The following is a 22156-nucleotide window of genomic DNA, read 5'->3' as shown; positions in this document are numbered from 1 at the left end:
CATTTTAAATCAGCTCTTCTTTTCGATTTCGGGTAGATTCTCTCACACAGGCGCTCATGACACCCCATCAGAATGTGTTCTGATATTGCAGAAATGGCAGGCTGTCATCTGAATTTGTCATTTGGAGGTTTTTGAGTAAGTGCCCAGTAGCAGTGAGAGGCAGGAGAGTGCAGCTGTGTGCCTGCCCTCCAAAAGTCCTTTACAGCTGGTTGGGAGAATAACTGACAGGGCTGTTTTTAGTTTCCAGTGGGGCTCTATTTTCCCAAACTGTGCATCTGAGCACAACAGTAAATGTAATAGTTGAATATGTGTGCTCTTACATGTGCTGAGAGTAGAGTATCTGTAGTGATGCTTTAACTTCAGCCCTGTCCCCTGTATTTAATCTCTAGCTGTAGGTGACAGTTACTGTACAATCCCAGATCCTCACACTGGTCCCAAATGTGTCTTCTATGTGGACTGCACCTGAATACTGCAGCAGTGACCCTTGTAGCTTTGCCCATGGCCATTTGCAGTGAGCTTTAAAGTGCAGTACCTCTGCTGGTGATGCTCTCCTGGTTGACCTCACTAAGGTGAGCGACGCTGCCCTGGTTGGAGCCGGCTCCCATACTCTCCCCGTCCATCGAGTTCCAGCCAAACAGAGTGGCCTCAGAGATGGCAAACTGCTGCATGATGCCTGCGCGGGGGAGGAAGAGTAGGATCAGCACTGATATTAGCAACAGCAGCATGTTATAATAATAATAACATCTTTTAACTCACTGAAAAACAATTAGAGACACAGAGCATAAAACAAATCCCAGTCCCGGCTTTGCTAACACTTACAGAAGTTAATTGCTAATGAAAGCAAACAGGGGGTAACAATAGGTATTAATCGAACTTTTGAGACCACCTGATGGGCCAGAACCAATTAGGTTTTCCAAATGTCAGTAAAGAAAAATGGTGCACCAGCGGGTGGAAAAAAAAAAATAAGGGAAAGTGTTTGCTGTGAAAAAACTTTATTGGCTTTTCCATAGGATACTTTCAAACCATGTAGATAACTGGTGTAAAACACAACTTGCTTTAATGTGACCAGGACTCGTTGTATTTATACTTTGAAGACAGTGCAGCACCTGCTCAGTCAGTACCCAGATGTACCCTCACCTGCAGCAAAGCGAGCCTCCTTCTCGCCATCACTAAGGTCGCTGTAAGCATCGTTCTCCATCCTCCTCTCCTTTTCCCTCTGCAGGTTGGTACGCCCCGCACCTCCCAGCGGCCCCGCAGATGGTTTGCCCCAGCTCTGCCACTCGATCATGTGAGCAACGCGACCCTGGGCCATGGCGGTGGGCTTGGTCACTTTGTCCTTCATGGAGCGAGTCACACCTACAACAGGTACAGGGGGAGCAGGAGGAGCGGACCAGCAACATACACACAACACACACACACACGCACAGCACACAGCAGACACACACAAACACTGTCAAAACTACTTCTGGCCTCTGCAGTTGACTGCATCTCCAGTTGAGGCTCGGGGAAGGTGGTGGGGGTTAGAATGACAATGAGAAACTGTGTAATGTTGGGAAAGTGGTAAATACATGTCAGTGGGATAATAAATGTATTGGTATGGATGAATGCAGGTAAATCTGTGACTGGTCATGGGATTATGACAACTACTTTTGTTTTAAGTCTTTGTTTAATCAAGGTGGGTTCACTCAACACAGTTGTTCTGTTTCAGCTTCGCTGGTCTGTTCGAAGCCTTCGCACCTGGAAGCTGCTCAGCACTTGCTGAAGAACAAAATCGTGTTGTTAATATTTACCCATCTTTTGAACACATCTGCCTCTAACCTTCAAACCCCTGCCGCTACTTACAAATTCTGTCAGTAGAGCTAAGCCCCAGAATATCTGCCACCAACATCAGTATCTTCATCAAATCATCTTAGTTTGTTGATTTAAATTATTACTTAATTTTCATTACTGATATTTTGCTTAAAAATGTCAGTATGTTAAGATTATGATCGAAACTGAGTGGACTGCAGAAAGTTGTTCTGCTCTGTAATTTGATCTTCATCTCGAGTCTTGGGGCCCAGCAAATTATGTAAAAAATTACTAGAAGGTCTGCTGACCACTTCAACATGTCAGCCTCTCTGGGATCTAATGACCTAAAAATGTAAATATTCAGATAACTTTCCGACTTAACACATAATTCTTGAATAGTCAAATAAATGAACTGAAGAATTTGCTCTGGTGAGTGGATGGGCTGGAGCGAACGAGTCAGAGGTCAGGGGACAGGAGCAAACCATAGAGACAAATTGGACAGGGCTGCCTGTGTGCTCGTTCGAGTTTGTTGAATTGAACAGAAAAGGCCGAGGATGATGGCTGAAACGCTGACAAACCCATATTAATAATTAAAGCCATTACTCATCTCCCGGTAAACAGAATAAACGAGACTCATTAGACTTTACGTAATTGAAAGCGTGTAACAGAGGCTGAGGGAGGCAGAGGAAAGTAATCCTTGGGTGTAAACAGAACATTGAGAAGGGTCCACTGGCAAATCTCTGCCCAATTAAGATGCAAATACAAGATTCAAACTAGGGACATATTCACTGAGTCTAATGCTCGCAGAGAGCTCGATCAATAAAAAATTAAAGTAAAAAAGGCATGAATAAACAGAAACAGAGCTTTGGAAATTGCTCCCCGGGTCCAGGGGGTAAGTTACAGGCTGAGTTATAAATAGAAACCGTTTTTCCCCTTAGACAAAGAGAGACAATCTCATTTGAAAATCAAACACTCCCTGCACAGTCTAATTGGGGATGGAAATAGGGATGGAAAGAATGGGGATGAGGGAGGGTGTTGGGGTCTTGGCTATTCAAAGGCTCAAAAAAAATAATGCTATAAACTGTTAAATGATGCCAACAGAGTTATTTAAAGTGCACACCAGACACAACAGAAAACACTTTTTTTTTTTTTTTTACACAAAAACTCTGAAGTGCTTACACTTAAACATTACAAAGCACAGAGCACTACAGTTTGAAGCACAAAGCAAGAGAGAGCACAGAAGAGGCACCAGCCACTCGTAGTCAAGACACTGCACAAAAGAGTCACTACTTCACAAATATGGGGCCACACCACCACCACCACCAGCACTGCCACATTACAGATACACTACATTTCCCAACACGCCTGTGGAGATGCTTCAGTAAGTCGTTAAAGTAAGTAATCTCACTTACTTTAGTTTCTCTGAAATTAAAGATCTGATTGGAGTTCCATCAATGACTCTGCGAAATGTGTCTGTCATTGACGTCTGTTGTTGATATCAATGGAAGAGAGGGGAAAGTAGGGAGTGATATAGGAAGGGGCACCCACAGGGGCGGCCATGTTGGTTCCAAGCTCCTCTTCCTCCTCCTCCTGCTCTAGAGTGAAGTTGTGTGTTGATGCGAAGGTCGGTTTACAAAATCAGCCATTTGTGGCAAAGGTTAAAAGATAATTCCTGTTTTTTTTTTCCGGGTGTCAGATGATTCTTTTGGATGCAGGCAGCACAGAAACCAAGTCAAAGTGATGCAGAATGGAGTTTTTATTACACAAACAAATGTCAAAGGAAGAGTTGCTCTGGGTCATAGCCTATGACCCAGAGCAACCTATGACTCATAGGTTTCACTGGTTGAGTTAAACCCAAGTGTAGCCTTTGGCATTTTCAAGGTTTATAAGACATGTCACTGAAACCTCCCTGCTTTGAGTCTGACCAGGGACCTCTGCTGTCTGTCCCTCTCCCCTCAGAGGGAGACATTTCAGCTGTCCAATGAGGGCGTTAAACACAAGGAAAACTATGGCAATTCTTTCATAACCCAAAGAATCTTGCATGACTGGCAACTCGAATGGTATTGGATGTGTGTTCAAAATCTAATCTAAAATCTCATTGACAATTACATTTCATTCAGGCCTTTATGATGTTGTAAAGTCAGCTGCTTAATGACTGGCTTCTTAATTAGTTCTCCTTGATAGTTGTAGGCTAATCTGGTTATGTGGAGCTGGGATGGTAAGCTAACCCAGATCGTTTTTATGATGAAGTTATTAACTGTCAAAAAAATACAAGGTTCTCTGCTGGTGGAGGAAGGTTTTTTTATTTCATGCAATGTTCAAACCTGAAAAAGATTTTTTGGCTCCACTGTCTTAAGTTTATCTAAACCAGTACGATGCCTCTGCTTTCATCTCTTATCGGCCTCTGAGAAAAGTTTGCGGAAGACACAAACTCCATTCTGCAGTGGGATGAATGCTTCGGTTGCCTTGCAGCAGCTGTACAGACCTTAACATAGTAAAGCTAATGCTAAATGAGCGGTAACACTTAAGAGATTTAAATTTTAATTGCAATCGATACGAAAATAAGTTGCTGATGTTGATGATGTGCTGAAGCTCGTGTTGATCATATGGCTGCTGCGCTGCTCTGGCACCAAATAACCATCTGAGTAACACACAAAAAGAAAACCAAAAATTATCTTTTACTCAGCAGGGAAAGGACGTTTGGCCCCTGTCAGTGCTCAACAACAACTTCATTCTTGACCGTCTGTGGAGCGTGTGGAGGCAACATGGGGGCTGTTTTACCATCTAGCAGCACAGACACACACCTGACACACCTGACAGAGAGGACTTAGCCAGAGCACCGATCCCATATGCGTTGGTGGACTTCCTCTTGAGACGAGGCAGAATGGAAGTAGTGTCCTCCATGGACAACTAAAGAGACAGGGGAGGGAGGTGAGGTGTGGTTGGAGCACAGAGGGTGAATAGAGACAGAAATAGAGTTGGGGCGGGAGGGGCAAGGATGTAGATATGGCGAAAAGATAAAAAATTGCAATGTGACAGGAAAATGACAAAATAAGAACAGATGAGAAAGAAAGAGATAAGTGTGAGAAAGGAAATGGAATAAAAGAAATTGAGGTGAAGAGAGCAGATGATTGAAGATTCAGAAAATAGTTTGAGAGATAGAAGAAGACAGGAGGGAGGTTATCGTAGAAGGAACAAAAAAGTACGGTTAATTATTCAAAGACCTTGTAAATGGCTTACAGGGATCATTGTCTGAACAGAAGAGAGTCATAAATATACTGTGGCTAAAAGGAAAAATTGACGCTTAAGTGGTGATTCAAAAGAAATTTAAATGGACAACAGGGTCTTTTGTGAACAGAACAGGTGCTAATTTGCATGAAGTCCTCATGAAAACGTGATGATATGGAGCAGTCACTGGTAGATACGATGTGTAGAGCTGATAATACTCAGTAAAAAGCTTGTCTACGATTTAAATTGTTAAAAGCTGTGATGGATGGATAAATAATGGAAACAGCGACCAAGAGATTTATTCAGTCATTCGGGTACATTTTTAGCTGGAGATCTTTATATGATAATGAGAGAATGTGTTGCTTGTTCTGTTCAAGGATGCGTCTTCAGGACAGAGACAGAGGCCTAAACAGTGGCCCTCCCTCTCGCTTGGCCTTCCTCTTGGTCCAAAGCGATTTCTTTGGTCCTGACATGGTGCATTGTGAGTGCAAGTGGAAACAACTGAGAGCTCATGTGAAGTGTAAACCCACGGGAAACGTTATTGGTTCTTACAACCTCCAAGGACTGTATTAGGATTAGGACTGTGTGATATTTATGGCTAAACTGACTTCTTAAATGTATCCCACATGCTGTTCCTCTCCAGGGCAAACTTAATCAGTGTTTGGAAAACTTTTTAAAAAATTAAATTTTAAAGCCAGAAAGAAGAAGAAACAGGTTTGTAGATACTCCACTGAAACACTAAGTGCACTCGACAGCTCACCAACCTGAAAGCTGCTCACGCTTGTGTGATTTCTACTGTACTTCCTGGCACCAGTGCTCATGGCAAACCAAGCAGCAGACTAATGAACACAGAGACAGATCCCAGCTCTTAATGAGGTCCTCCCAGCAGCTAATTACAGTGGGAAACAGTGGGGAAGGCGCGTGGACTCTGTTACACCGGGGGATTCTGTGATAGATGTGATGTAATATTTTGAGTTAAAGTGCATTAATTACTGTGTAAAGGCGAACTGATATTATCTGCTCTCTCTGTGGTGTGTGAGTGAAGTATCACCCATGTGTTATCCTATCTTCTTTTTACCCTCTGCATGTAACAGGAGCATTACATGGTGTAGTAATACAGCAGCCAGTGAGTCTGGAGGCATACAGATGTTTCTATTCTAGCAACCCATGATCGTGCATTTCACCTCCATTTGTCTTTAGTCCACTAGAGTCTGTTCATCCTCAAATGTAATAAACCAGAAGTGAACACGTATTTTATAACAAAAACAAACATCCTTCTCGAATCCCCTTTGCTCCTTCCAATCTTTCACTGTCGTACTAATGCGTAAAACAACAAAGCTCTGTTAGCTTCCAGGCAAAATAGATCTTAAAGCTACTTTATATTTTTAGATTAACATTAAATCAGATAACTGCTAACAGACTCTCAGAGAATCATTGCAGCTGTACAAAGCTTCCTAGCCTCTTTTAGCTAATTGTTTTGGTTTTACAGCACTTTTACTGAGTGGTTCAGGGTCAGAGCGCTAATCGCCCCGGGTGCAAACAACAAATAAGCCATTATTTTCAGCAAAACAGCTGAGGAAAATCCACTGCACGCTACCCACCCACCACCAAACGGCAGACAGGAAAAGTTAAGAGACCAGTTTGTCAAGAAAGTGGAGCAACTCTCAGCTAAATGTGAGGATATTTGAGGATAGAGTTCAGATCAAAAATGAGAGTGAGCACACATCAGGGCAGAAACACAGCTCCATATGAATAATAATTTTGCTCCATATCTGCTGGATGTTTAGGTGAATGTGACAGTGATGTGCCAGAGTTGTGTCCTTGTCAGCTTATTTTTTGTTCTGCGTCACCATACTAACAATGTGTTACTCTTGCACGACAGAAAGGAAGTCTCCACTTCATCATAAGTTTGATTTCAGAGAGAATTTGTTTGACTTTTATCCAGGATTTTGTGTCAGGGAGCTTCGTCCGTGTAAAGTCAGTCAGCGCTGCCTTTGGGTCAGCGAGGTCTTTGTTCATTATTCCATTTCTCCTGACCTCTGTTGCTTGAACAAGACGTGTGTCTATGGGAGATTATTTGCCTCCAGGCGGCTTTGAGTTGAACAAAATGTACAGTGTGCAAATAAATTCTGCTGAAGGTATAGAAACCGCTGAGTAGTGATGCACTTCATCATGCAGTGCTCTGAGTGAAAACCGAGACTTGTAGGAAGGCCTCAGTTGTGGATAAGATAAGCTTATTACAGCCTGTTATCTGTGACTCTGTGTACATATGAAGCTTGCAGTACAGTAGATTAGCAGAGGGCCAAGAGAGGAGACGGATGTGAGAAAGAGTTTAAGGGGAGAAATAGAAAAACCGGGGGATAAAAGAGAGGCAGTGGGAGAGAGAGATAAGCAAGAGAGAGAGAGAGAGAGTGGCAGGAAGGGGTGGAAGGATAAACGAGCAGGATGTCAACTCGTGTTTTCAAAGCTCAAACTCAGGTGGTGGAGGAGTGATGGAGGGGGAAATGACAAGAAGAGGAGATTTAAACAAGGAGACTTACATTGATTCCTTCCCAGGAAAACTCGGCACGGCCATGCTGGGGGAGGGAGGAGAGGGGAGGTAAGGGAGAGGAGGAAGGACAGGGAAGGGAGGAGAAAAGTACAGGAAGGTACAGCAAAGGAGGGAAGAAAAAAACGGAGATTTAAAAGACGGGGAGAGAAGACTTGGAACATAGAAACTGGTCTTAGGCCTTAACCCAGAATTAATGTCTGTGCACCTGGAGCTCACAACCACAGTAAGCTTAGGAATTATTATTTTCTAACTCTAACCAGGGACTTTTACCAGTGAACTGTGCCATGTAGATACATACATGGTACATAGATACAGATATAGATGCATGTAGAGACAGATGGACAGGGAGCAGTTTCTGGAATAGGAGGAGAAATATAGTAATTGTGTGTAGTCCTGTGTTTGTGTGTCGCCAGCTGCACCGTCCCTCTTTGTCCATGTACACTGCCCAGAATGTTTAGGTAACCAATGGATACCATTCAGCAGTGACCCTGTTGCCAGGGGCAACAGGAAATCTGATGGGTGGCCAAACCTGGACACCATTTATTTTGTGTCCTCATACACGTGCACATATATATCCACAAACAGACAGTCATGCATGTTCGCCACACATGTACAGCAGAGACGAGACAAGCGAAGGGGACATTTTGGAAACTGCGGTTGCTCCAGAGAATTTAAATGCACTGCTGTCAAAAGGATTTTTTCTTCTTATTTTTCTAACATCAGGCCCTTTGTCACTTTGCCCTGAAGACTTTCTCCACTGGCACTTTAAGCTTGTTATCGTAGTTGTACTGTTCAAAGCCACAGATCACAGACTGCACGGGAGGTGAAACGGAAAATGCCCTAAACTTTGTGTCAAAGTAAATGACAAACTTTATCTCATATCCTCACAAAGCTGCTGCTGCTACTACAGACGTGGATCAAACAGACCTTAGAGACATTCAGGAGTGTAATTTAGGGTCATATGATATGTGATTTTTTTTTTTTTTTTTTTTTATCTGTATTCAGGGCACAGCTTCAGTCTGATTTTCCTTTAATGCTTTGGCTTTATGTTTTTGTACAGTAAAAATTTAGTGAAACTATAGTTTCAGTAGTCAACATGACCACCCAAACCTGGTCACCAACCAGGGTCTCTCGTGTCTTAGTCTTTGGTTGTTTTAGCAGACCACCACTGTGGTCCATGTGTAGGTATCTGTGTAAACCTGTGACAGCGTGTTTTAGCCAAGCCAAAGGAAGGAATTTCAGTTTTCTGTTGAGCTTCATTTCTGTCTGCAGAGAAGTGACCACACGCAACAACAATAACAAACAGACCAAAACCGCAGCGTTTCACTGTGACTGGAGATGCTCTCTTCTTATTACAGCTCCAGCTGTTTGATTTGCAGATGAATTTCAGGTGGATTCTTACGTAACGCCTCATCTGGTGCAGCTGTGAATGTGCATGATTCATTTCATTGTGTTTTTCTCAGAGGAGTCATTAAAGATAAGATATTGTAGGAAAAGGTAATTGAACAGGTCAGGTGCCGTTTGGAGACGTTATCATTGCTGGTACGATTGGCTGCGGTATGGACCTAAGGTCATCTAAACAGCACAGCAAATGATAATAGAAATGCTAATACAGTAATAACGCGGCTGGTGGAGCTCATTTGAATTTGGCAACAAAAGAAAGAAAAAGAAAAGAAAACCTGTACCAGTGGTGATAAAACATTACGATGGAGCTCGGCCTCTGTCTCTGTATTTATTCATGCTTTAATCAGCAGCTGCTGGGCACAGAGACTCTATAACCAGAATATCTACATGAATGAATGTAAATTTGAGCCTGTCTTGGTTTAAGGCCTTCCTGGCCTGATTAACATTTTTCATTTGTCAAATAAAGGGGTTGGTGAGCAAATTGAAACCATGGGCGAGCCGAAACTGAAAGCTAGAATTAATTCTGTCTTCCTGCAGGCCCCCTTCCGCTTTCTCCGAAGCGCCGATGTAATATTCGTGTCAAAGATGTTTATTTTCGTGACAAGTGAATGAGGAATAAGAATAATCCTGCTCTAACAAAGCAGCCCCTGAGATGTGGCACAGGGATTTAGCAAAGCCCTGAACAAGTCACCGGTCTCCTTGTTGGGTTTTTGCCTCAGATCCAAATTAACAACAACGGGGAAAGATCTGGGGAATAATTCATGCAGATGCAGTAACAAGCACACCTGGGTCAGAACTGGACTCCAGCAAAAATCTGCTAAGAAACAACTTCTGTCTCTTTTTAACCTTCATTTATTCATGGGGGAGTTTTTCTGAGCAAACTCTAACACTCACTGTGGAAAACTCGCACAGCTGACAGACTAAACCCAGCTGATTGAATAATGCTTTATTTAATGTCTAAAGCGAGTGAACATGCTCAGCAGTGCAGCTGCAGCTCGGACTGAAGAAAATTAATCGTTCACTTTCAACAACCAGAATAAATCACTCACAGATCCGAGGCAACCGACGAGGAAACGTCTCACTCTGATCTAAAACATGATATTTTATTATTCATAAGGGAAATATAGTCAACAACAGGAATATATTATCTCGTGCTTTTGAAATATTTAGTTTAGTGTTAATGTATTCAGTGTTAAAGGGATTTTGAGTCATCTGTGACCTCTGTCCACCTCTGTCGGTGTCTTACACTGATAAACATTATCTTCTCTTCGACTCTCAACGTTGCTACAAGACTGTAAAGAGAAAAAATACCAGCTTCAAATAAGTCGCGCTGTAGAAAGGGTTTATAAGTTCTCACTTATATGTTATTGATCAGTTTCTGATTTGTAGATCAGTAATAAGCCTTTTGGGTTTTTCAGGTTGTAAAAAGTCTCTTACCTCCTCCTCCTCCTCCACAATGACACTTGCTTTGTCTTTGTAGTTATTTAATTCATTGAAGGAAAAAAACCAGCAAAGCCTCTGGAACAGAGGGTGTTTATTAACAGCTTATTGAGATTTACAGCTGTAGCCTTTAATGGATTGTTTTAATAACTCTCACTTATTAACATCTGTAACTGCAGAAATGGCTCATTAGAAAGTGAGAAACCAAAAAATGATCCATAAAGTCTGCAGATGTCATTTCATGTCAACCTGTGCAACAGTTGTTGCAACATTTCTGTCTGGATTAAAGTGGTCGACCGGCCACCTTTGCCCTACAGCTGCGCTGCTAACATGGCTAGAAATGGAATTTTCTTCAGTTACATAAGTCAAAGAAACAACAGAGCGAGCCTTAAAATCCTGATCAACCAATCCTGAGCAACTGACCCTCTAATCATTCCGTCCTTGGTGCTGATCAACGACCCCGACAACCTCTGTAGATAAATTATTTTCATTTTGTGCTATGGAGCAGAAAACTGCAGGTATTACCCTCTAAATTATTTAGAAAATGAGAACACGTCGGGGTTCAGGGTCAGTGTGTTGCTCACATAAAGGAAGTAATAACTGTGTGTGTGTGTAGGAGGTTTCAGCCATGATTTATAATGGGCAAACGTGCGAGATGCAAGTGGTAATAGTGGTGTCATCTGTGTCCTTGGACTGTGTGTGTGTGTGTGTGTGTATTGTTAGCACAGCTTGCGTCAGAGGTCTCAGGATTTGGATTCAGAAACACCCATCGGTGTGTGAATGTTAAGCTCTCATGGTCAACCAAGGACGAAAAAATCAGACGTCATCGCCACCTTTTGTAGTGTGTGTGTGTGTGTGTGCGCTCATATTTTTTATTCACATAGACTCCATAAAGTGTATAAGAGCTGAGCTCTTCCCCGCCGCCTCATCAATAGTGGATTTTCCTGAATCGAAGTGAGACGCAGCAGCATTGTGCGAGCCGAAACTCAAATCCATTCAGCCACGATAACACTGACGGCCTCTCAGTAAACTGACATTCTCAGCTCAACATTTAACTCCGTGCGCTGCCGGTTAAATCAGCTCTTTATGCCGCTGAGAGTCTCGCCTTTAAGCATTTTCCTGTAGCAGACACAATAATAACTACCTTCTATCCGTCCGTCCAGTCTCTATACTTATTTGTTCAGGGTCATAGGGTGCTGAAGCCTATCCCAGCATGCAATGGGCCAGATGCAGGGTACATAACTACTTTCCATTGTGGTTGTTTTCTTCTTTCTTATAATGTTTTGTACTGTGGCACAGTCATAACAGGAGCATGCTACCAAATATTTCAGTACATGCAGTGATATATACAATCATTCTAACTGTGTATGGGACAAGAACTTTAAACTTAATCTTATTATAACAACTGTTGATGAAATTTAAAGTTCTATTCAGGTAAGAATATAAAAACATATTTTTTCTAGCTGTAATTGTGAAGTTCAGGAGGTTTTAAATTAAACTTTCAGAGCTGTGGGATCATCTTGCGAAAAGAGCAGCAACTCATTAAAGGGTTTTATTAGTTTTAGTGCCACATGATGTGAAAATGCATTTTCAGAAACTTTTTCACGTTTGAAAAATCGTTCAGATCCTGGTGGGAGAATGGAAACATTAAGGAAACTGTAAAGTGGTGAAATTTGTCACTGCAGCTTTTAAGAAAATGTCTCTGCGGTTTCATCTTTCAGAAACTCATTTGAAGTCTAAAACCCTGGTACTGATGCCGATGAATTAGACTGGAGCTGCAGCTAAATCTCAGTCAGACCTGTTTGTGTTTTCCATCCCCTCAGTCCGACGTGTGTGAATTTGGAAGGTGTGTATCCTCAGAGGAGACGTGATAGGAGCACTCAGTATCGATCGATCGGACTTTTAGTAGAACCACAAACAGGCTGGTGTTTCAGCTAATGTGCCTTTGACTGAGACTAATGCAACAGGGATGTTTTCCTCACTTTAGTTGACACTGTTTAATGTACGAATGTGAGTCCAGTAACAACATAAGTAAACAAAATAATGAGGAAAGGCCTGTGAATGCTGCAGTTTCTACAGCTTCATTAGCCGAAGCTAATTTTTACGCAGGTTTGTGTCGGAGTCTCGTAAAAATGTGTTGTTTTCATCTGTTCGGATTTTTATCTCCGATTCTTCTCATGTTCACAGCCTGTGTTTTCTTTTTTTTTGTTTGTTTCATCTTTTATAATGTGTGTTTGCATTCCCGACAGTGTGTGCAGTATTCATTTTGTCTGTCAGTCTGTAGTGTTTTGTTTATCGCACTTGTTTCAGAGCCCCCCGTTGCTGACTCGGAATCATCTCGCCGAGCTCCTGTATTGTATTCTATCAAATCCCTCTCCACCTGCTGGCCTCTCTCTCTGCAGGTCTATAAATTACGCAGAGGAGTCGTGTTTGAGGGAGTAAACACGTCGAGGGCTGCCGTGGGATCAGCGCTCAACAGGAACAGTACTTGATCGAAATGAATTCTGCTACCCACAGCCACCGAATGTCAACACCGAACCAGATTTCTTAAATATGTGTTTCTGTTGACGGCAGTGATGCAGGAATCACACTCTAAAGAGGCCACAGGTCATTTCTGTCTTGCTGTCACTCGTAAGCTGTAATTAACTTTGCAGTAAAGCAATGATGTTTACGAAAAGACCTTTAAAATATTTCTACAGTAATGAAACTGCTGACGCATGATGAGCCTCCAACCCTCTGTGTAGGAGGAAGAATGACAACACTAAAGAAAAGAAAGCAGCAGCCAGTGATGGAAAAAAAAAAAAAAAACAATAAGATGGATGTCTGTGTTTTTGTCTCCCTCTCTCTCCCGTTCTCTCTACTGCTCTCTCTCCCCAGGGTCCACAGCTGAGAAGTGATACATGGCTCAGTAATAGTCTGAGCCCTGGGGGGGAGCGGCTCTGTGGCCTTGGTAAGAGACTATCAACACACACACACACACCTTCGCACCCAGTCACGCACAGCCAGTCACGAGAGTGCAGGCAGACACACAGGAGGACACACAGGTTTGACTAATACAAGCGTCTGAAGGCTGACACCAGTCTTCTCTGCCAGTGTCTCCTCACTCTTTTCCCTTTTTTTTCCATCTTACTGTGAGACATTGAGACATATTCGGTTGTTCTCGTTAATATTCTCCTCATCAGCTTCAAAAAGCTTCTGAAACCGCACAGCACAGTAAAATAAAAAGGCAGCGAGGCTCGACGCCATCGATTATTAGTGAGGGATCATTTCACCAAACAGCTGATAGATACAGAACGCGTTAGGACAGTGACACATTTTTTGTGTTGTCTCTGCATAACATTGGATTTAAAATAAAACGGTGACTGTGAAGGAAACGTGCTGACTTTCAACTTTATTTTGATGCCGTTGACATTTACGTCTGATGAACAGTGTAGGAACTGTAGCCTTTTTTACTGCATAGCCCACAACCTTCCTGGGCTCAGAGGAATACGAGGGGAGCCTGTCCCTGCTCAGACTGGGTGAGAGACGGAGTACACCCTGGACAAGCTGCCAAACTATCAGACAGACAGAGAACTCACACCTCCACCAATTTAGAGTCACTAATTAAGCTCGACTGCGGACGGTGGGAGAAACCAGAGTTCCCTCATCGAGAAGCTGTGAACACACTGGCTGGAAGATTCAAACCTGGAACCTCCTTTTACGTTATTTTTTTGTAATCTTCGCCTTCGTTGGAGACTTGCGAGTACGGAGACACATGAAATGAAGGGGGAGAGAGATGTGTGGTATGCAGCAGTGTTGCAGTCACACTGTGTGTGCGCCTTGACCGCTTGGCCACCAGGACGCCCAGTCATCTTTAATATTTCACTGACTGTCTGAAGTCTGTAGCTCTCAGACATCCCCGGTGATTCTGTGCCAGACCAGTACAACCACCATCTTCTTTTTTTTTCCCTCAGTCTGGCCTCCAGGAGTAAAACAAATAAGCAGGTCAGTGTTTGACCAGTTAAAAAAAGAAAGTATACAGTATTAACATGGATACCCTCAAATTAAAGCTGAAAGACAGCACTTTGGCCCAGCAGTCATTAAAGGGCTTCTGCTATAACACAATCAGACTCACAACTGGCAGAACCAGAGGAATCATCATCGTTATTCCACGCGTTCTTCTTCCATGTCAAAGCCTGGCTCCTGCATTACCCACAATCCATTGCAGCTTGTTTTGGGCATGCTGTGCTCAAAGCAGCAGATGTGGCCTACAGATGTTTTCATTTTCAGACCAAACCCACTCAGTTCATCAGTGTTCACGCAGAAGGCTTCACAAGAGGCTACATACACTGTATTCTCCAAAACCTGGAAAGACACTGTGACCGTGCCACAGTCCAGTGTGTACAGAGACAAAACAACTAAAACTCTAACACGTACCTGCACACACACACAGAAAAATCCACGCTCCACACATTGTGAAACTGTCTTTTCTTTTAAAGTTTAGATCTTTGTGAGCTTTCTTGAGGCCGTGGCCTGGCCGTCTAACAGCAGGAGGCAGTTCTGGGTGAGTAACAGCGCTTCTTTTTCTCACCTCTGAAAGATCTGAGGAGACGTGAAACGACACTCTCACGCCACCATTTCTGTCTGAAGACTGCTCAGACGTAAGAGGACAGCTGAGGACACCAGCACTGTTGTCTTTTATGTTCAGTCACACTGGCTTTCAGCAAAATGGGAGAGTACTGTAGGGTGAGGTGAGCAGAAACGGTGGCGACATTAAAAAAAAAAAAAAAAAAAAAAAACAGAAGATGACAGCATTTTACCTGATCCCCATCTTTCCGTACCGGCACCGCGTCCACTGCTGGTGAAGCAAAGAAAAAGAGAAACAGAGAGAGAGAGATGAATTTAAGATAATTTCATTGTCAGGTACTTCAGTGGCCACATGCATCAAGCCATGTGCAGAAAATACAGATGCAAGAAAATCGAAAATATCAGCCCAGAACACTCGATTGCTTTGTCTCAGCCGTGTGTGATAGCAGAGAAACAGGGAGATAGAGGAGTGAGCGAGGAACGCTGACAGAGAGAGAGAGAGAGGGAGACAACAGTATGTCAGACTGATGCAGCCTTCAACGTGCCTGCTGAGGGAAAATGACAACGCTGTCCAGTATTTCTCTCTCACACACTCGCACACACAAACACACGCCAAGCTAAAATTAGATTAATTATCCACGCCAAGCTCTGGCACACAGAGGGCACAGCCAGTATGAGTCACGGAGGCCAGAGATGATTCTGAAATATCTGAGGGTGATGAAAGGGGAAGACATTCTTCTAGTTATTATCATAACTAATGGAGAGCTACTTTAATAGTTTAGTGGTAATGAAACAGAAAACAGGAGCTGTTATTTTCTGGCTGAGCAGAAAAGCCAGAACCTGAGGGTTTGGATCGTCGCTGACTTTGACCTCTCCTTATGTCAGATGACGACCTTGAGTCTGACATTAACAGTGTTTTCAGTTTTCTAATGCAACATGTGAAAAGACTTCACGTAACTCTGGTGGATCACCGTCTTCCGTGTCTGTCAGACTATTTAACTCAGCAGTGTTTCAGTAACATCACGCTGGAAGTCGCAGGTTGTTAGCAGTAGGCTCGAAGATGCTTTTAATGCCGAGATGACGTCAGCTTCCTGGATTTACTCCTCGTCACGGTCATTTCCATTTGTCCTTGTCTCTCCGTACTCTCTCTCTCATACAGTTTTGATGTGATTGGATGTTGTTTCAGTTCCTTGTTTACACTAGCTTTGGCTGCTGGTGCACACACACTGCTGTGTAATTCAGTGCAAAACAAACGGTGAATGCTGTCACAGACAAACTAAACAGGCTGCGCGGGTTTAGCTCAGTTTCAGTTTGATGTCGGACTGAGATATGTGCATAAACTTGAAGCTTCCCTTGCTTGACCCTGTACTTGTGAGTATGCTTTGTCACCCAGTCCACTGTGAGTGAGCGGCACTTTTATTACAGACGTGTAGATAGAAGAATAATTCTACACGGTCTGGAGAAAATGACACCAGGATTAGTGTGGTGAGTGTTAGTGGTGGCTCAGACGATAAACGGGTTTAGATTTCGAATGTAAGGTCACTGCGTGGATTTTCAGGAAAAGTCGGAGGAGAAAGTGACGCCGAAACGTCACAGATGACTGGGAATCTGTGACGGATCGGCAAGGTTGAATAAGAAGAATGAATGAATTCTTTATGTGTGCACTATTAATCTGTTTAAGGAGAATCCTGTTTGTGTTTGCACATGTAAGCATCAGATCCTTGTTCACCTGTAGTATCACTTGTCAGGCTTATCTTCCATTACTGGCAGTTTAAATGGAGATGCCAGGTGCAGAATATATCGTTAAACCACAACAAGTGCTCATGCAGCCAGACTTTAAACCAAGGTGGGTTCATTCTTAGTTAGTTGTTAGAAAAATAACAGACTGATGCAGGCAGTGAAAACCAGCCAGCCACTGATCCGAAACTTTGAGAACTTTAAATCATGTAATCAGGGATATGAGTAAGTGTTTTGTGGCATCCCTCCCACTCTGTCTGCTGAGCTGTCCTTGTTGCTCCTGCTATGATTCAGGTGCTTTGGGAGCTGATGTGGTTCACCTGGTCATCCTGGGCCCCGAAGGCTATAAAAGCGCCCAGTAGCTCATTTTTTTGTCTGGGATCCAGCTGGCATCCACCCTGAACGGTTTCCCTCTTTGATGTGGCAGCACTCGGCTCGATGCTGATTTTTCCGCACTTACTCTCTTAATTCATAACCAGCACACTAACGTAATTATAAACACACTCACATGGTCGTGTTGATCGACTCCGGTATTTCTTCTTGAAATCACCATCTTTTATCGGAGCATTAAGATGAGTGAAAATGGAATCTTTGTCCACTATAACACTCAGAGCCAGCGCTAAAATTAGATTAATTATCCACGCAATGCCTTGGCACGGGGGGGGGCATGACCTGTATGAGTCAGCGAGGCCGGGGATGTTGAAGGATATTAGATTTAAGTGGCGATGAAAGGAGAGGCTTCCCCCTTGTTAACACAAATTATAACCTACATCTCTAATATCTGGTGGTAAGGAGTGAGATAAGGCGCTGCCTGGCCTCCCCACAGCTCCTGCTGGAGCCGGTCGCCGCAGGAGACACCAAAATACTCAGAGTCAAGTGCAATGAAATTAGTCCAACTTCAGCTACAAATAACAGAAGTCAAGATGAGGGTGCTTGTGTAGAAAATTGCTTAAGTTGTTGAATGTCACTATAAGATTGAGTCAAACAGGAATGGTCTTGAGTTTTCCTGCACTCTCATCAGCAGAGCAGTTCATCATTCAAAGCTTAAAAATCCTCTTTTAGCCCATCGCCTCTCTTTCTTCTCCTCTTTGATGAAAAGCTGATTGAAGTGGATTTAACAGCTGAAATCAATAAGGCCGCCTCGACTCACTTATCAGACTACTTCGTGCTAATGGCCGATATTTCTTATGTATTGTATTCTCAACATATGGCCCAACATCCACATCGATGCCGCCCGCATTGATTTCGTGCTCTCTGCCAGGTCCCGCCCCCGCTGAAGGGAGCGCTGCCAATCTACAGTGCCTAAAAATACCACAGCCTTCATACCTCCTTCAATGGAGACTTAAGCTTTCCATCCAAATCAATATCAATAAAACCCTTCTGGGTAAAGGGCGGAGGTGGTGGAGGGGAGGGGGGGGCGGGGTTTGTCGTCACTGTTCAGAGGTAGAAGATACAGTCTGGAGATGTTGTGCTTCGTCTCGAGGGATGAGAAATGACAGCTCTGAACCGAAGTCGCTCCGAGCAATCGATTCGTACAGGTCGACAGAGCCTCCTGAGCCAGAGAGGAAGCTTGGTTTCAAAATGTTATGCATCCATTTGGCAAGAAAAAGAAAAATACTCCAAACAATTACTTACACTCTCTAAAATGCTGCTGGTGTCTAAGGGGGAAGAACACCCTCAGATACATTAACTGTGTTTAAAAAGCAGTGATTATATATCCCTGCATTTCTCTGTTTTTCCCTCCTCTTGTTGATAACTGCCTAAAAGTCCATGACACGATGACACATCCAAATTTTCCAGCAGCTATTACAGATAGCAGTGAGGCTGCTCTGCCCTGATGTACTTTCATTCCCATTTCAGGTTTATTTCACCAGGCTGGTCCACTCCGTTATGATATTTTCCTCCTGGGTAAACTTAGCGGGGGGGGTTTCTGAAATGAGAGCGTGCTTCAGACATCGGCGACAGTTTTGGTTTCGGTCCCGGCGAATCAAAGAGCGAGGAGTTCTCTGTAAAGTCGCCAGTTAGCGTCAGCATCGATAACAGAGAAATCCATTATCACAGGGGATGAACAGAGAACCATTTCTTCACCCACAGGAACAGAGACGAATGTAATGTGTGCTGACTGTTTTTAATTCAGTCTCTCGTTTCCACTTTAAAGCTGCAATAATCAGTATTTTTGGCCACTTGGGGGCAACAGGTGCAAATTGGGAAAACAACACATATCAAAGTGATCAGTTATTTGGAGTGTGGGTTGTGTCCACCTGATGAATGTAAGTCCAGTGTTCACTCTCTCAGTTGCTTTGAGTGCTTCCCAAAGCATTGTGGGATAAGAGGTGACATGGAACTCACAAGCTACGTGGAAAAAAAAAAAAGGGAGGAGTTGAAAGTTAAAAGGCTTTAAGGAGACGTGGAGGTGACGTAACGTGATTTGTTTGTTTGTTTACAGTGTCTCTGTGGCGAAATAACAACGTCATGCTGCTTCTGACTGACCGGCTTAAACGACAGAGCTGCCGTGGAGGCCATTTACTCCACACACCACACCCACACACGGAGGCAAATACAAACTCTCTCTCTCTCTCTCTCTCTCTCTCTCTCTCTCTCTCTCTCTCTCTCTCTCTCTCTCTCACACACACACACACACACACACACACACACACACTCTGTAGACCTCTGGAGCTGATGGAGCTCCTCACTGGAGCCACATGGGATGAAGGAGAGAGGCTGGGAGAGTCAGGGAGGGAAGCTGAAGGCTCTCAAAGAGGCAGAGAGGGAGAAACGAAGGGGAGGAACAAAACTCAGAGACTGATAAAAACTCAAAGATAAGATTACCCAGAGTTCCCTGCAGTACCTGGAGGGGGTGTGGCTGAGTGACTCTGGATGGCTTCTCTTCAACATTTGTGTTTCAGTGATAAACTGAGACATTCGTGCTAGTTTGATAATGTCTCAGTCGTGTTTTTTGATCAGCTGATCGTGGAATAATCTCCAGATGCTCGCTACCTGCCCAGCCCCAGACAGCTGTGACTAGCTGGTGAACATGGTGGAGCGTTTAGCAGCTAAAGAGCCAGATATTTCCCCTGAGGAGTCGGTGAATTCCAAAACAGAACCAGAGGGAGAGCCTGAAATTTGTCAGGTGGCCAGAAACACAACTCCAAATGAATGTTAACGTTGCTGTGTGTCTGTTGTGTAGGCTGTTGTTTTCCAAAGTCCAGTTTATGATTTATGTATCCGCGAAGCCACTGGACACACTGATCGTCCGTGTGCAGCTCAGGATTTACCTTACACGCTGACAAGCGTGTGAACACGCCCTTGAATGCTCAGAGTTGTACAAACAGGACCACAAGGCATAGCCATGTTTTGAGTTCAGGACCAGACACTTTGAGGAAAACTGGGAAAACACTGGTGTGAAAGATGCTAATACTCATCCATGAAGTGCACTTGGTAATTGATCTGACTCAGAGTTTGATTATGAATTACAGAGTGTTTTCTGAAGCTGCAGTGTAATTTTTAGCTGTTAGACCATGAATCATGCAGCTCAGAGCCTCTGAGCTTTGGTACAGTATGTGTGAGGCTACTGACCTTTGAGGAAAATGTCATTTGTGTTTGTTCAAGTCTCCAAAGTCTCTGCAGTGGAGTCGAAAAAAAACAAAAGACCATCAGATGTAAAAGGAAAGACCTTCCTCCGTATGACCTCAGATGTCATTTACAGTCATGTAGGTTTCATTAAAAAAATGTTAAGAGCTGTGAAACTATTAAGATACGGGTAGAATCCAAAAATAGCTCTCGCTGTTAATCTCTTTAAAACGACCGCGGAACAGATTCTCAAACTGTGGCAATCAGTTCTGTTATTATGAGAAAATAAAGTGTTCTAATATACAAAATGGGATTGCAGTATTTAGTGTAGTGTATTAATTTGCAGATTGATAAAGAATCAAAGTAACAGAAGCAAATCAAACAACAACAATGCAAATTGAACATTTTGTCTCAAAGCAAACAAAAGAAATAAACTGATTCAAATTAGTTTCTGAATGCAGATGAACCGGAATTCACACACAGCGTATTTGAAAAGAGGCAGTTTAGGTTTCCACACAAAACAGCCACACAGTTGTTTTTTTGTTTTTTGTTTTTTTCTTGTTGTCCTCAGAAAACCTCTGCCACATTTTCCACATGCTATTCTTCTGTAGTCTGAAGATTACGAGGCCACGGCTGGTGAAGATGACGGTGCTGCTTGTTCTAATCTGTTTGGCAACAAAGCAGAGGGTCTGAGGGAAACGAATCTGAGACATCAAACTATGACGGAGCAGTGCCGCCTGCCAAATGGCCTGCTGGAGCTGCATGCTTCATTTAGCCAATGAGAGGTTTTACCACAGTCAATCCGCTGGACGGGTTTGGAAACGTATTTGTTTTCTTTTCTACTGTCAAACCAACATTTGAGATTTACATTGAAAGAGTCAGAGAGAGATTTGGGCTACTTTATTAAATCTGTCTTCAAAGCGACAATAGGGAAGATATTCATGGAGAAATACATGAGTTTTATCAGCATTAAACATGAAAAGGAGCTGCAGCAGAGAGGAGGGTCGCATCTCCACTGGCTATGTTCACGTGACACCCTAATTTTGTCCATTGCAAGGAAACTGTTGTTATAGAGCCACAAACAGAGGATGTCTGGGAGAGCCGTGTTCTTTTCCTGTTTTCCCTGCTTTTTACCATAAAGCAGAAATTTGTCCCATTTAAAAACTGGAAACTGGAACCAGATGATGTTTTAGTTGACAAATTATCTAATTGATCAACTGATTATCAAAATTGTTGATTTTCTGCCAACAGAGAATCGACCGATTGTCTCAGCACTGTCTCAGAGCTTTGTTTGATTTTCAGTGGTATAAAGCCACTCAGATCAACAGCGTGGGTAAACATGAATGTCCCTGCCGTCATGTGGGTTCAATGTTAACGTGGAAACCAAGAAAAAAAAAACAAAACATAAGGGATTGGTGAAAAAGCACCAGGGGAGGAAGGGATGAAGAGACTGAAAGAGCAGATTTGTGCTAGAAATTGTGCTACACTTAAAGTGCTGCCTTGCTTTAATGGCTCCGTAAGGACTAATAAAGCTGCATTACTGCACCACAGGGACACAGGTGAGAGAGGGCAAGAGGAGAGAGAGGTGAAACAGAGGGATGGACTGTAATGAACAAGGAAGGAATGAGAGGAAGAGTTTAGGAAGAGGGGAGATTAGAGAGTGGAGATTGATGAGGAAATGTGGAAAAATAAGAGAATATAAGTAGTTTTGGAGGGAGGAAGGAAATTCAGGGTGGAGGAAGAGGGGAGAGGCGATGGAGGGGTAAGGAGGGGAGGCAGGGAGAAGAGAAAAGGTAAGAAGAACGTAAAGGTGATCAGCTGGGTGGGAAAGAGGAAACTGCCACAAACAAGCCATCAACCACAACATGCTAC

The 22156-nt window shown here is 43.3% G+C and overlaps 1 protein-coding gene across 2 annotated transcripts in view; it reads right to left on the bottom strand.

Moving 5' to 3' along the window:
- The window catches only part of fam131ba (family with sequence similarity 131 member Ba), a 37621-nt gene that overhangs the window by 4833 nt on the left and 10632 nt on the right, over window positions 1-22156 (bottom strand). Inside the window, exons 2-4 of one of the 2 annotated variants that reach the window (XM_041053755.1) lie at window positions 15211-15248; window positions 1138-1356; window positions 533-673 (exon numbers count right to left, since the gene is read on the bottom strand). In XM_041053755.1, coding sequence (XP_040909689.1) covers window positions 533-673; window positions 1138-1342 — 346 coding nt within the window. In that variant the 5' untranslated portion in view covers window positions 1343-1356; window positions 15211-15248. Of the gene's footprint in view, window positions 1-532; window positions 674-1137; window positions 1357-4592; window positions 4693-15210; window positions 15249-22156 lie in introns of those variants that run through there. The other variant, XM_041053754.1, reaches the window with a different exon arrangement.

Source organism: Toxotes jaculatrix, chromosome 13, assembly GCF_017976425.1.
Source record: "Toxotes jaculatrix isolate fToxJac2 chromosome 13, fToxJac2.pri, whole genome shotgun sequence".
NCBI lineage: Eukaryota > Metazoa > Chordata > Actinopteri > Toxotidae > Toxotes > Toxotes jaculatrix.
The sequence above is the reverse complement of the archived record's forward strand: the minus strand, read 5'-3'. Positions and strand labels throughout refer to the sequence as shown.